This window comes from Gymnoscopelus braueri (genome assembly GCF_963280865.1).
Source record: "Gymnoscopelus braueri genome assembly, chromosome: 16".
In the NCBI taxonomy this organism is placed as follows: Eukaryota; Metazoa; Chordata; class Actinopteri; order Myctophiformes; family Myctophidae; genus Gymnoscopelus; species Gymnoscopelus braueri.
Window position 1 is genome coordinate 41,715,621 of NC_137616.1, and position 13,337 is coordinate 41,728,957.

Below are 13,337 nucleotides of genomic sequence, written 5' to 3' on the forward strand. Positions count from 1 at the left end.
CGGTTAATATGAGCATCATTCAAGATTGAATGCATAGGACCACAATGGAAACAGGTCCCCAGGTCTTTTTTGTGTTAGGGTTAGGGTTATCTTTTTAGCCTAAATGTTTTACTTTACTGTACTAAGTGGTTGAGTTTTTTTCCCCTCTGCAGGCAGTGAGGAGCGTAAAACCATCATCGCAGGGCTGGTCACCTTCCATGAATCCACATGCATCCAGTTTGTGTGGAGGAAAAACCACAGAGACTATGTGGAGATATTCTCTGGGAATGGGTTAGTAAACACGCACGCACGTGCGCGCGCACGCACGCACACACACACACACACACACACACACACACACACACACACACACACACACACACACACACACACACACACACACACACACACACACACACACACACACACACACACACACACACACACACACTTGTTCTTGGTTAGCCCCTTTCGGAACCCTTTATACCTTTTTTGTATTTGGGATGATGACGCTATCCAGGGTTCCTTGAAAGTCAATGGCTTCTCTCATTCACCCACTGGTACCACTCTCTGGTCCTGGATGCCGTCAGCATCCCAACTACAAAAAAGGTATACAGGGTTCCGCTGGTCACCATTGTAACATTATAAACTGTAGGCGCTGGTTGTACATCGTAACATTGTAATAATGTAACATAATAAACTGTAGGTGTGGGTCGTACATCGTAACATTGTAATAACGTAACATTGTAATAACGTAACATTGTAACCTTATAAACTGTAGGTGCTGGTCGGACATCGTAACATTGTAACAATGTAACATTGTAACCTTATAAACTGTAGGTGCTGGTCGGACATCGTAACATTGTAACAATGTAACATTGTAACATTATAAACTGTAGGTGCTGGTCGATGATCGGGCGTCAGGGAGGCCGTCAGCAGATTTCTCTAAATAGAAGGGGGTGTGTCTATCAGAAAACCGTCCAACACGAAGTTCTCCATGCTCTGGGCTTTGCACACGAACAGAACCGCTCCGATAGAGACAACTACGTCACCATCGTCACCAAGAACATTCAATCAGGTAACCAGGCAGTGTTGCCAGATGGGAAAATCTTAAATGATCCGGAGGCTTAAAATTATGACATTTGAAAGAAAACTATGTAATTTCACCCAAAAAATAGCGTATTTATTGTAAGAAACAACCTTGTTTGAGACTCTTACGTGGCAAAATCGCATCTCATATGGTGTGTGGAATCAGGCAACTTCCTGGACCTTACACAAATAAAAGCCTTGAACTGGACTGGAAAGACGAGACCGGTGTTTTTAATGCCTCCAAGTACAGATCCATGGTCAGATTTACTGATTTAATGACAAACCAGATCCTACAACCAGGGAATCTAGTAAATTCACAAACCTTTTTGTATATTTTGACCTTTTTTGAAACATTGATCGTAAATCGTAAAGTGGGTAAAATTATCCTATATAAATCTGATAATTATCATACATTTGATTCTGGCAACACTGTAACCAGGGCTGGAAATTGCTAGCCTGGTAAAGCCCTCCCCCCGGAAATCTCATTTGTATTTGATTTCAGTAGTGAGTCTGGCCTGAAGGCTTATATGGGCGTTTCTCCGGAGTTCATAACACGAACTCTCTAATCAGCGTCCTCGCTCATTGTTATGTGATTGACAGCGAAGGTTGACCAATCAGGTGAAACCAAATGGAACCGAGTGCAGTCGACCAAAATAGAACGGCAGCCATTTTTTATGTCCGCTGTTTTTGGTTTTGGTTTTAAAACTTGAAAACGCTCTCAAACTTCTTTTTTGAGGCACGGAATTTACTTTTAAGATATCGTTCGGATAGAATTTTGTTGTTTACCTTCATATATGTGGTCAATTAATCATGACAGAGCCTATTTAAAAATACTAATTCAGAGAACCGGCAGGGGCAGGCACTGAAACGCATGTATCCGAATAAAGCAACCTATTTTCGGCAGCGGCCCTTCAAAAGTCCCCTTGCGTCACCTTGGCTGGTGGTGGAGAAAACGAACTGGGGAACGGAACTGCTGATTGGCTGAAGGGGTTGTCAGTCAACGGTACTAATCCAGCCCAGCTCCCAAATTGGCCATACAGGCCCTCATGCCAGACTCCTTCCTGAAATCAAATGCATATGAGATTTCCGGAGGGAGGGGGGTTTACCAGGCTACACCTGAGATTCAACCCATTAAGACCTGACACGATGCTAAAAATATCATCTATATCAGTGGTGCTCAAACTTTTTCATCTCAAGGACCCCCAAAATGTATATGTACCCCCTCATCTCAAAATATGTTGTTCCAGGGAACCCCCAGAAGCAAAGATTTGAGTAAAAATGTTTTTACGATTTTTCAAAAATATTTTTTGAATGGCCAAAGTATCAAATGGCACAGATGCTTTCCCTGATTGAATGGGTTAATTTGTGCGACCAAAACTATATAATTGGGAGCATTTATGCGACTGCAAATAATTGCTGTGGTGCGACTAAAACGGTATGTCCAGCTAGTGAACCCAAACCAGTGCTCCTCGCCATCCAGAAAAAAACACAAAGTGAATTGTAAATGAAAACCACAAAAAGTGAAAATGCTTTTAAACATTTTGCCACGATGGGGATGTCAGCGTTAATGTGGATAAAAATCTATTATATACTTTGTATAATATGTGATCAACTGATTGGTTCGTTTATAATGTGATGATTTGTGCTCTGTTGTCTGATTGGTTCTGGTGGTATGTATATCTGATTGGTCGACTCTGCTTCTCTTACAGGACAGGAGCACAACTTCCGTAAGGTGGATACCAACAACTTAGGCACTCCCTACGACTTCAACTCTGTTATGCACTACAGCGGGTGAGCGTGTGTGCCCGTCAGTGTGTGTGTGTGTGTGTGTGTGTGTGTGTGTTTGTGTGTGTGTGTGTGTGTGTGTGTGTGTGTGTGTGTGTGTGTGTGTGTGTGTGTGTGTGTGTGTGTGTGTGTGTGTGTGTGTGTGTGTGTGTGTGTGTGTGTGTGTGTGTGTGTGTGTGTGTGTGCAGAATGTCCCCATTTCAACAGTTTTCAACTATATAAAAGATATTTTGAAAATAGCAGATCTACAAGTTCACAATGCGTTGCATCGCGCCGCATCACGGCTATTAGTGCTATAGGTTCTAGGTTTTGACTTTTACAGGGGCCAGTTTTGAATTGCAGCCAGCTGTAGGTACTCCTTTAGAGCGGTTTTGAAGGAGAGTAGGGTTTTACACTCCTTCGCAGCTTTTGGTAGAGCATTCCACATTTTTGTGGCATAGCAGGAGAACGAATTCAACCCCTCGTTTGTGCCAAATCTGGGTTAGACGTGATTAGTGGAGCTTGGTGTTGGGGACTTCAGTGTGTGTGTGTGTGTGTGTGTGTGTGTGTGTGTGTGTGTGTGTGTGTGTGTGTGTGTGTGTGTGTGTGTGTGTGTGTGTGTGTGTGTGTGTGTGTGTGTGTGTGTGTGTGTGTGTGTGTGTGTGTGTGTGCTCAAAAGGAGCTTTGTAGATCTGCAATATTCTGGCTATTTGTCAGCTATTTTGGATGCCGTTCTAAAATTGTGTTGTATAGTAATATAAACGTGTGTGTGTGTGTGTGTGTGTGTGTGTGTGTGTGTGTGTGTGTGTGTGTGTGTGTGTGTGTGTGTGTGTGTGTGTGTGTGTGTGTGTGTGTGTGTGTGTGTGTGTGTGTGTGTGTGTGTGTGTGTGTGTGTGTGTGTGTGTGTGTGTGTCAGATATGGATTTTCCATATCAAGTCAGCTCCCCACCATCATTCGTAAAGCAGACCCCTCGCTGCCGGTAGGGGGCGCCAAAGGCATGGGCACCAACGACATCGCCCGTGTCAACAAGCTCTACTGCAGTGAGTCACATGGGCCACCAGGGGGTGCCATTGGAAAAGGAGAGGAAAATGACATAAATAAAAAACATACTGGCCCTCATTTTCAATGGAACATACAAACCAGCTTAAATTTGAGCCCAGGAATTAGCTTACACCTACGTCCACGAGGGAATTAATCAAATAGGTGTACCCTGTCAATTATAGCGTGAGATTTGTCAGCTGTTGATAAATGTGGCGCAGTCTTGCCCCAACTGTTTTTAGACATGAAGATGTGAAGCTACCCCACCAATCATCTCTGTGGATTCACACACAGCTACACACAAAGATACACAGCACACACACCTATCATATGTAGGAATGGCACATGCTATCAAGATGATGTCATCTAATGTGAACTTATGGTCGCCCATCAATGTGGTCTTGTCTGTAAGGCTAGTTTTTGTCACATTTTCTGATGCTGATCTTAGCAAGGCTGTGTCGTGGTTTCAGTTAAGGGCAAATATTTTCACCCCCATGAGAAATTAAACACACAAACACACCTGTGGCTGTCACAACCCTTGCAGTGAGTCTATTACATCACTTTTCTACTAGGGGACTACAAGTTCAGTCTGTGCAACAGTGGTTATGTCACATGACATGTAGAGTAGTTCGTACCGAAGAGGATTCATGTTACATTTTTACTATTTACTTCATGTTGTAATTGTGGTCGTAATTTATAAGGTGTTTCTTTTAGTTATATTGTTCATAGTATTGGTTCACTCTGCACATCTCTGTTTTAGTGCAGCCTAATTTGCTTAACATTGCAACATCCTTTCTGCTACCCGTCCACATTTTGCCTGTGCCTTATAGAGCTAGATCCATGTAGTGGTCTGGTCGATATATCAGCCATTATTTGACTTCGGTATTCGCAATTAGCGATTATGTAGCCGATCCATTCTTTTTTTAAACAATTTCCAACCTGGCATACAGGCAAATATACCATAAACAAAAGTTTTCAAAAATAGCCACTTATTTTATTTAACAGCATTGGATGCAAAAATCTGCCATCGGCCTGGCTATCTAATTCTTTTCCCTCCTTTTACTGGTTGATGCAGAGGCAACCAATGGAAAGGCCTGCGTCTTCCCCTTCCTGTTCAGAGGGAAGGCGTACTCTGACTGTACCCGTGACGGCAGAGATGATGAACGGCTGTGGTGCGCCACCACAAACAACTATGACCAGGACAGGAAATGGCGCCTCTGTTAAAGTACATTTTGACTATGAAACTAAGACTTTTTAAAGACCAGGAATGCATTTGTGTCATTTTAAGATTTCTTTGGCTATTCAAAAAATAGCAGATATACACAGAAACACAGAGTGCCTCGCTACGAGCTTGTAGATCTTTAGATCTTGTAGATTCATAGACACGTCCAATAAGAACAATTTAAAAAATACGACTGCATTCGTAACAGCGCAAGTCTAGTCAACTATAAAGTATCATTATATGTCAGAAGAACGCTGTCTGGGGAAGAAAAACATTAAGAATATATGCATATTATTTTTTAATTCTAGCCATAAGTAAAGATATATCCCAAACAAAAACCTGGATCATGAATTAAATAATAAATAGCCTAAGTGTTGTCTGTTTCCCATACGTTGTTGAATGACACCAATCAGTCATGATTGGAATAAGTTTGGGTTTTAATTTCACCTCGAGCAGAGCGCACTGATAGTGGAGACGCGCACACTCTGCTGTTTATCAAAATAAAGAAGTCCTGCGTCTCCTCCCATGGTCCGTGACTGACGCCACGTTTATGAGAGATAGCGGTGTGTTCTACCGTGTTACGCTATATACCGTACGTAGTGTGACCTGCAGAACATTTTTGGTGCCAAGCGTAGCCATCCAAAAAACGTCAGAGACAGCGTATCTGATACGCTGATACGCAGGAGGAGGGGCTGGGCTGAGGGGCAGCAAGAATGTCTGACTAGTCTGACTCATGAGGTGAAGGCTTATCATGTGTGGCTATTGTTCTTGAGGTGATAATTAATGGCCGCTGGCGAAGGAATTCACACATTAACTCAACGACCTGCCATTCACTTCATTGAACGGCAGGTCACTGAAGTGAGTACTTCATTAGTATTCAAATTGCGTGTCATAGCACAGCATAAAACTCAAGGAACTGTTCGTCTAGATTCAGTCTACTCCAGAGTCTTGGAATCGAAGATGGGACCACAACCACCGTCAAAACGATCGTTTTAAGAGTTTCGCCGCAGCGCCTTGTAAGCTGCCGCTTACCCCGTCTGATGTGTCTCCAGAACGGCCTCCATCTGCACTATAGAGACACCACTGTCCCAGACAGAATCTCTGCCTCTGCTCTCATCTGCTGACACTACACAAAATAAGGAGAAACCAGCCTGGCCGATGCTGTGCGGGCCGCACATTTATTTACATGAATTAATTATACTAGTCCATACCCGGTGAAGTGCCCAGGCGAAAGTAGTTGCAAACGTGGGGTTATTGCGCGTCCCGTCACGCGCAACACTTCGCAGTTCCGTGGGCATGGTAATGATCTATAGCTGTGTGCAAATTCAGATCAATTGCTCCAGCCACTGAGGAGAACCGGGCAGACAGTTTTGGCCTCACCACCACAGAGGTTTGTAGAACTATAGGAGGATACGCGTGCATGTGTGTGTGCCGTGCGTGTGGGAGGGAGGGAATAATTATAGTATACCCTCAAAAAAGGGAGGGAATTCTAGTTTTTTTGATTAATGCGTAAACATTAATGGAGGCTGGTGTGTGGTGGCCTGGTTTGGTTATCTTCGATCTCCCGCTGCCATGAAGATCACTTGCGCTGGCTGGGCACAGCTGGCATTCGAGCGTTGGGTTTATATCCTTAAACGAGGTTCCACATAACTCCTGAAAGACGTAGCATACTGTAGGCTACCCAAGATGGGAGACGTCACTCTCATGTCATACAAATATTCCAGAGCAGCGGTCCTCAACAGCCTCTTGCATATGCGCTCATCTTAACACAGAGCCAGTCAAGCACTGTTTAAATGGCTGAATGATTAAGCATCTAACTTGTAACATTGTAAACATGTTATATTATTTTCAATTGCTCGATTAAGCTTGCACACTTGGAAATATCCATATTTCATATGACACCGTCGCATGTATTATTTATTAGTTTTATAGCTATACATTCTTGGAGTGAATATATAGGTTTAGATGCCTGTCAGATTGTCAGACAATGCTGCTCCGCATGTCTACGATGGAACAAAAGGGTGTAGACAAATCCTACACGCCCTGCCGACAATGGTGGTGATCTCGCCGTAGACCCATTATTTGGTCTACACCACTTTGATAAATGAGGGCCACTATTACTACTACTACTACTACTACTACTACTACTACTACTAATAGCCTAATAATAATGATAATGACTATGATAATAATAACAATAACAATTAATAACAATTAACAATTAATAATAATATAAATAATACATATCAATAATAATGATAATAATAATATAAAATTAAATGTTTCTTACAATGTTGTTTTTTTCCCCCTCAGAAGTTAACTGAGACACTTGACTTCCTGCTTCCTGTCCTAACAACCAACCATGCTACTGACCAACCTACCATGCTGTCCTACTGAACAACCTACCATGCTATATACTTATCCTCATATATACTCATATTATACTCCATGAATTGAATACATGAGGACCCCATTTGAAACAAGCCAATGGGGCTTTTCTGGGCTTTTCAATCCTATTTAGTTGACCTCGTATTGCGAACTGTACTTCCATGTGCTTTTTCTCTGCAAACGTATAAATAAAGTATTCAATCAATCAATCAATCAATCAATCAATCAATCAATCAATCAATCAATACTGTCCTACTGAACAGTTAGGCTAGTCAATATAAGCCAAAAAAAGGCCCAACCCAAAAGAAATTGCAATAGTAATGTGATATAATATGTATTAGTCCTACTGTCCTCCTTGGAGGGTTTATGTGGAGTTATCCAACATATTTGGTGTCTATTCTTGGGTTTTGTGGGTCAATCTTTCCAATAAAACACTTTTTGAGAGCATGTTTTAATGTCTGATGCCTGTATATGGAGTAACATTACATTACATTACAGTCATTTAGCGACTTACAATAAGTGCATTCAACATAGGTAGGCAAGAAAACTACTAATCACCAGAAGTCTTAAGTGCATTCTCTTCTAAAACAAGCAACTAAGAGTATATCTAGCGCTACGGTAAAAGTGCAATATATCAGCTACCTACTTTCATAAACAGATGAGACAAATAGGAAAATCAAATAAGCAAGAGCTAAAACAAATAAGTGTACTACCAGCACAATGAAGCTAAATTATGTAGTTTAACTCATGTAGTTTAATTTCCTACACCTTGTGTTTTTGTAGCTGTTGGTAGTCATGGCTGCCAAGTACCGGTACCCTTTTGATGTTGTGTGGGAGTTCAGACTGTGCCAGACCGTACTGATTGAATAACTCCTAGCTTGCATAACATTTTTAGACTAGGACTGAAGACTAAGATTTACAGGTCATCATCACCTGTGTGACCTCCTCCAAAGAGTATGGCACAATCTCCCACCAGGCCATCTTAAGCATTGAACACATGCCTTTCCCCTTGGGCTCAACCTTCTTCCAGGATAAGGTCTCTGGTTTGAATTTCAACATGTCATTGCGGCGCTGGTCATGTCTTCGGCCAGTAAATATGTACAGCTCTCCATAGTAAGCAAAAGCTGCCTGGATTTTACATTCTTTACAAGCTCTGCAGAAGGCGTGTGCAACCAGCAGTTGTGTAAACTTGCCGGACATTACTTGACACTGTTCCTTGAAGGCTTCCTCTGTTATCTGGGAAATAGCTGTAATTTTGTGCAACATGTTTAAAATGTTGGACTACCTCCAAACATACAGAGTCTGTCTGTCTGTCTGTCTGTCTGTCTGTCTGTCTGTCTGTCTGTCTGTCTGTCTGTCTGTCTGTCTGTCTGTCTGTCTTTCAATCGCCAATTACCCAAAGAAAGTTTAAACGTCTCTTGGAGAATACCACAGTGTCTTCAGCTAAGCTCTAAACACATGGTTAGAAAAGCCGTTGAGAGTCAAATAGCCTGGAACATAAATGGCTATTTGCAACTGTGCCTCAGCCCAGGGACATGTACGTATAGATTTTACTATGGCTATAATACCTCAAAATACACGACCCAACCCTTTCCCCTGGCCTATATAAACACATTATGTCTTGAAACAGAAATACGCATGGACAGGTGCAAATAAAACCATTCGGGCTGTCACATGAGCATTAGAATAAATACATAACACAAACATGACCATTATTTTGTTGGACGATATCAACTCAACAAAATAGGATCAAACCTGTCAAGAACTCAATAGGCTGATTTGTGGGATAATTCCCCCCCCCCCCCCCCCCCCCTCAGTGAATGTAGTGGATAGATAAACTACAGCACATGTTTCAAATGTGTTCATGTGTTTCCGCTCTTAACATGCATGTAGAATACTAACTATACCATTCTTTAAAATATGATATGTGATGATATATCGGCTAATGTAGCTACATTTGGAAAGTTTTGGAAACTCTTTTGAAAATGTTGACATACACATTGACATGAGCAAAATAGGGATGCCAGTTTGAAAGTGGTTAAATACAGTAGCATTTAACTTTTTATTTATTTAACTTTCCTTTTGGTGTTACTTGAATTATATAGGTTTTTTTATATATATATTGTGAGACTTTCTTTGTTAACTGCATAAGGAACTGTACCAACAGTCAGTTAGAAGTCAGACTGACTGATTGACTAGTTTTGTTGATGTAGTGTATGAATGGTGCAATGGTGTATGGTGCAAACTTGAAAATGAGATGGGTCTGCAGGCTCAGTGTGTTACTTATTTTGGAGATTTGAAGATTGTGCGATAAAGATCTATGTCAAAGAGAAGATCCCCAAAACATCCATGGTATCTAACAGGTTTGAAACTATAGCATTTTGTTGAGGTAATTACATCATCCAGCAAAAATACAGCAAAATACAGAGTCATTTGTGTAGTTTGATGGCTTTATGCATTTATTCTAATGGCCATACTGTATATGGTGACAGCCCAGAGTGGTTTTATTTGGTTTTATCATGTGTGTACATTTTTTAAAAAACAAAAATGTGTGTTTATTGAGGAAAGGGTTGCAAACAGCCCTGACCAATGGCAAACAGGCCACACATACCTGCTCAAACAGGTTCTTACATAAAGGCTTCTATTCACTGCCTGTATTCAGTAATATCAGTGATTTGACTTAAACGTGCTATAAGTGATTACTTGATTTAAACTAAATGTTTATTGTTCAAACGTTATGCCTTTCCAATAGTAATCATTGCTATAGAGTGTTTGTTCAGGTGTCCGGCTCTTTAATAAATAGAAAATACATTTTCAGGTGAGTCATCATGAGTCATGATTTGAGTGCACAGGGATCTCATTTTAAATAAGCCAAGTGCTTTTATGAGCGATCCAGTTTAGAGGACCTTGTATTGTGAATTGTACCTCCATGTACTGTTTCCATGTCTTTCTAAATAAAGTATTCAATCAATCAATCAAGTCACCCATTTAATCCAATCAGGAGAAAGAACCTCATAGAGATCACGTATCAGCTTGTGTTCCAATGTAACAAAGTCTTCCATTGACTTCCATTATAATTATCTGAACTTTTAAAGTGAGATATTTCTAAATACGACAAAACATTTCAAAGATTCATGTACAAGTACACGATTCCACAGTAAGTTGAACATTTTAAAGTTTGAATGGTGTTTCTAAGTGTAAGCATGTAGGCCTGGCAGATTTCTTTTGCACTGGCAGATGCCAAAAATGTACAAAAGTATTGGCATCAAAATATACTTTAAGTACCAAAGTAAAAGTACTCACATCTTCCAAAGATTGTCAAGCTTGTTCAAAATAGCAGATCTACAAGCTCACAACGCATCACTTTGTAGATTGGCTTTTTTCGTCAAATAGTCAAAGTATGACAGAGGTTTGGGAGTTTGTGGGGGGGGGGGGGGGGGGGGTGGGAGTTTTGTAGCTTGAAATGTACAAACATTTTAGCATCAAAATATACTTTGAGTACCAAAGTAAAAGTACTAAAATGTTCAGAAAATAGCAGATCTACAAGCTCATAACGCGTCAGATTGTAGATCAGCTGTGTGTGTGGGTTACTGTAGGGTTTGTATTGATTAATACAATACAGATTAACTTTATAGTTTATTAACCAAACACAGGATCTTCCAAAAATGCAAAACTATGGCACAGAATACATAGCCTACAGACAGAATACATACAGACCGGAACACAATGCAAACACAGGGCTTAAATAGACACAGGCAAAACTAAGGCAAGTAATACAGAATACATATACAGGACAGACAGTCAACAGGGAACTTACGAACCAACAAGGAACACAATGCAAACACAGGGCTCCCAAGCTGAGTGGGGGCAGAATCAGAATCAGAATCAGTTTTATTGTCACATCACAGGTTTACAAGGTAAAAAAGTGGGTGAAATTCTTTTTTGTACATCGTTCCCATCGCAACATTAGTTTCCATAGAAAGAAGAGGGGGGGGGGGAGAAGAAGAGGGTGGGGCGTAAGTGGGAAGGAGATCAAAACAAGAGAGCAACAGAAGGCCAGACAAGTTATCTACATATTTACAAATTACCTGAGATAATAAAAACTAAAAAAAAAAAAAAAAAAAAAAAAAACTAAGGTGCCTGAGCATAGCAGCAATGTATTGTATACTGTGCATGTTATACTTATACTGTGCATGATAGACAATGGACGTTAAGGTGCTTAGAGGAAAAGGAGCACAATAAAAAAGACCAAAAAAAAGTCAGTGCGTTATACAAGGGATTAAGGTGCAAAAGGTCAGTGCGTGTCCACCTAGAGTGGACTGACCCTAGTATAATCCGCAAGTAGCTCCATGAGGGAGTGCAACAAAAAGTCATTTGTACCTGGTGTAGTCCACAGGTGTGTCCGAGGGGGGGCTAAAGTCCAAGTCATTGTCCCTGGTATAATCCACAGGTGTGTTCAGGAAGAGCCAGAAAAGTCTGCGCTGCCTGTTGTCAGGCTGCTGAACAAGGCCTATGCCTCATTCAGGCTTATGCCCCATTCAGCATTCTGACAGCAGCCGGATTGAAACTACACCAGTACCTGGTGGTGGAACTCTTGATACTGCGGTAGAGCCCCTTGCCCGGTCGCGGTCGTTGTAGGGGGTTGAACAGTCTGTGACTTGGGTGGTGCTTGTCCTTGATGATGCGCTTGGCTTTGACCACGCACCGCTTTTTGTACAGTTCCTGGAGCGCTGGGAGCTCGATTCCCATTATCCGCTCTGCCGATCGCACTACTCGTTGTAGGCTGATCTTTTCTCGGGCAGTGCAGTTCCCGTACCAGGCCGTGACACAGCCTGTTAGGATGCCTTCGACAGAACTGTTGTAGTACAGCCTGAGGATGCGACGTCCTACTCCGAGCTTCTTCAGGCGGCGGAGCCAGTACAGTCGCTGCTGAGCCTTTTTCCTCACGTGTGTGGAGTGCGTCTCCCATTTGAGGTCCTCCTCGATGTGTACTCCGAGGAACTTGAACTCGCTGACCCTTTCCACTGCAGCACCGTCGATGAGGATGGGCGCATGGTCTCTCCGCGGCCTCCTGAAGTCCACGATCAGTTCTTTGGTCTTGTCGACGTTAAGAGAGAGGTTGTTCTCCCGGCACCAGCGTGCTAGTGATTTGATCTCCTCTCTGTAGTCAGACTCGTCGTTGTTGACGATTCGGCCTATCACTGTCGTGTCGTCCGCGTACTTTATGATGGTGTTGGAGACATGTGTGGCTATGCAGTCATACGTGTACAGGGAGTAGAGGAGAGGGCTCAGCACGCATCCCTGGGGTGCTCCGGTGTTGAGGGTCAGGGGGTCGGATGTGATGCTGCCCATTCTCACCACCTGATGTCGGTTGGACAAGAAGTCCTGTATCCAGTCGCACATGCTTGGGTGTAGCCCTAGGTCTCTGAGCTTTTTGTCAAGTATTGCTGGGACAATGGTGTTGAATGCTGAGCTGTAGTCCACGAACAGCATACGTACATATTTGTCCTTCAGCAGCTTGTTGTCCATGTGCGAGAGGACGGTGTGGAGAGCCATGGCGATAGCGTCGTCGGTGGATCTGTTTTTGCGGTATGCATACTGCCACGGATCCAGCGAGGCAGGTAGCGTGGAGCTGATGTATTCCCTCACCAGTTTCTCGAAACACTTGCTGACGATCGGGGTGAGAGCAACAGGTCTCCAGTCGTTCAGGCATGTCACTTTGGCCTTTTTGGGAATGGGCACAATGGTTGACATTTTGAACCCTGCAGGGACCACAGCCAGGGAGAGGGAGAGGTTAAAGATGTCAGCGAAGACACCCGCCAGCTGGTCTGCACATGTCTTAAGGACCCGGCCTGG

The 13,337-nt window shown here is 42.4% G+C and overlaps 1 protein-coding gene across 1 annotated transcript in view; it reads left to right on the forward strand.

Annotated features, from left to right (window-relative positions):
• Positions 1–7,928, forward strand: part of LOC308103563 (hatching enzyme 1.2-like) — an 11,645-nt gene extending 3,717 nt beyond the window's left edge. Inside the window, exons 7-12 of the mRNA XM_080453603.1 lie at positions 153–270; positions 879–1,057; positions 2,778–2,859; positions 3,749–3,873; positions 4,947–5,096; positions 7,407–7,928. Of these exons, the coding sequence (XP_080309729.1) occupies positions 153–270; positions 879–1,057; positions 2,778–2,859; positions 3,749–3,873; positions 4,947–5,095 (653 nt within the window). The 3' untranslated portion in view covers position 5,096; positions 7,407–7,928. The remainder of the gene's footprint in view (positions 1–152; positions 271–878; positions 1,058–2,777; positions 2,860–3,748; positions 3,874–4,946; positions 5,097–7,406) is intronic.
• Positions 7,929–13,337: the final 5,409 nt, after the last annotated feature.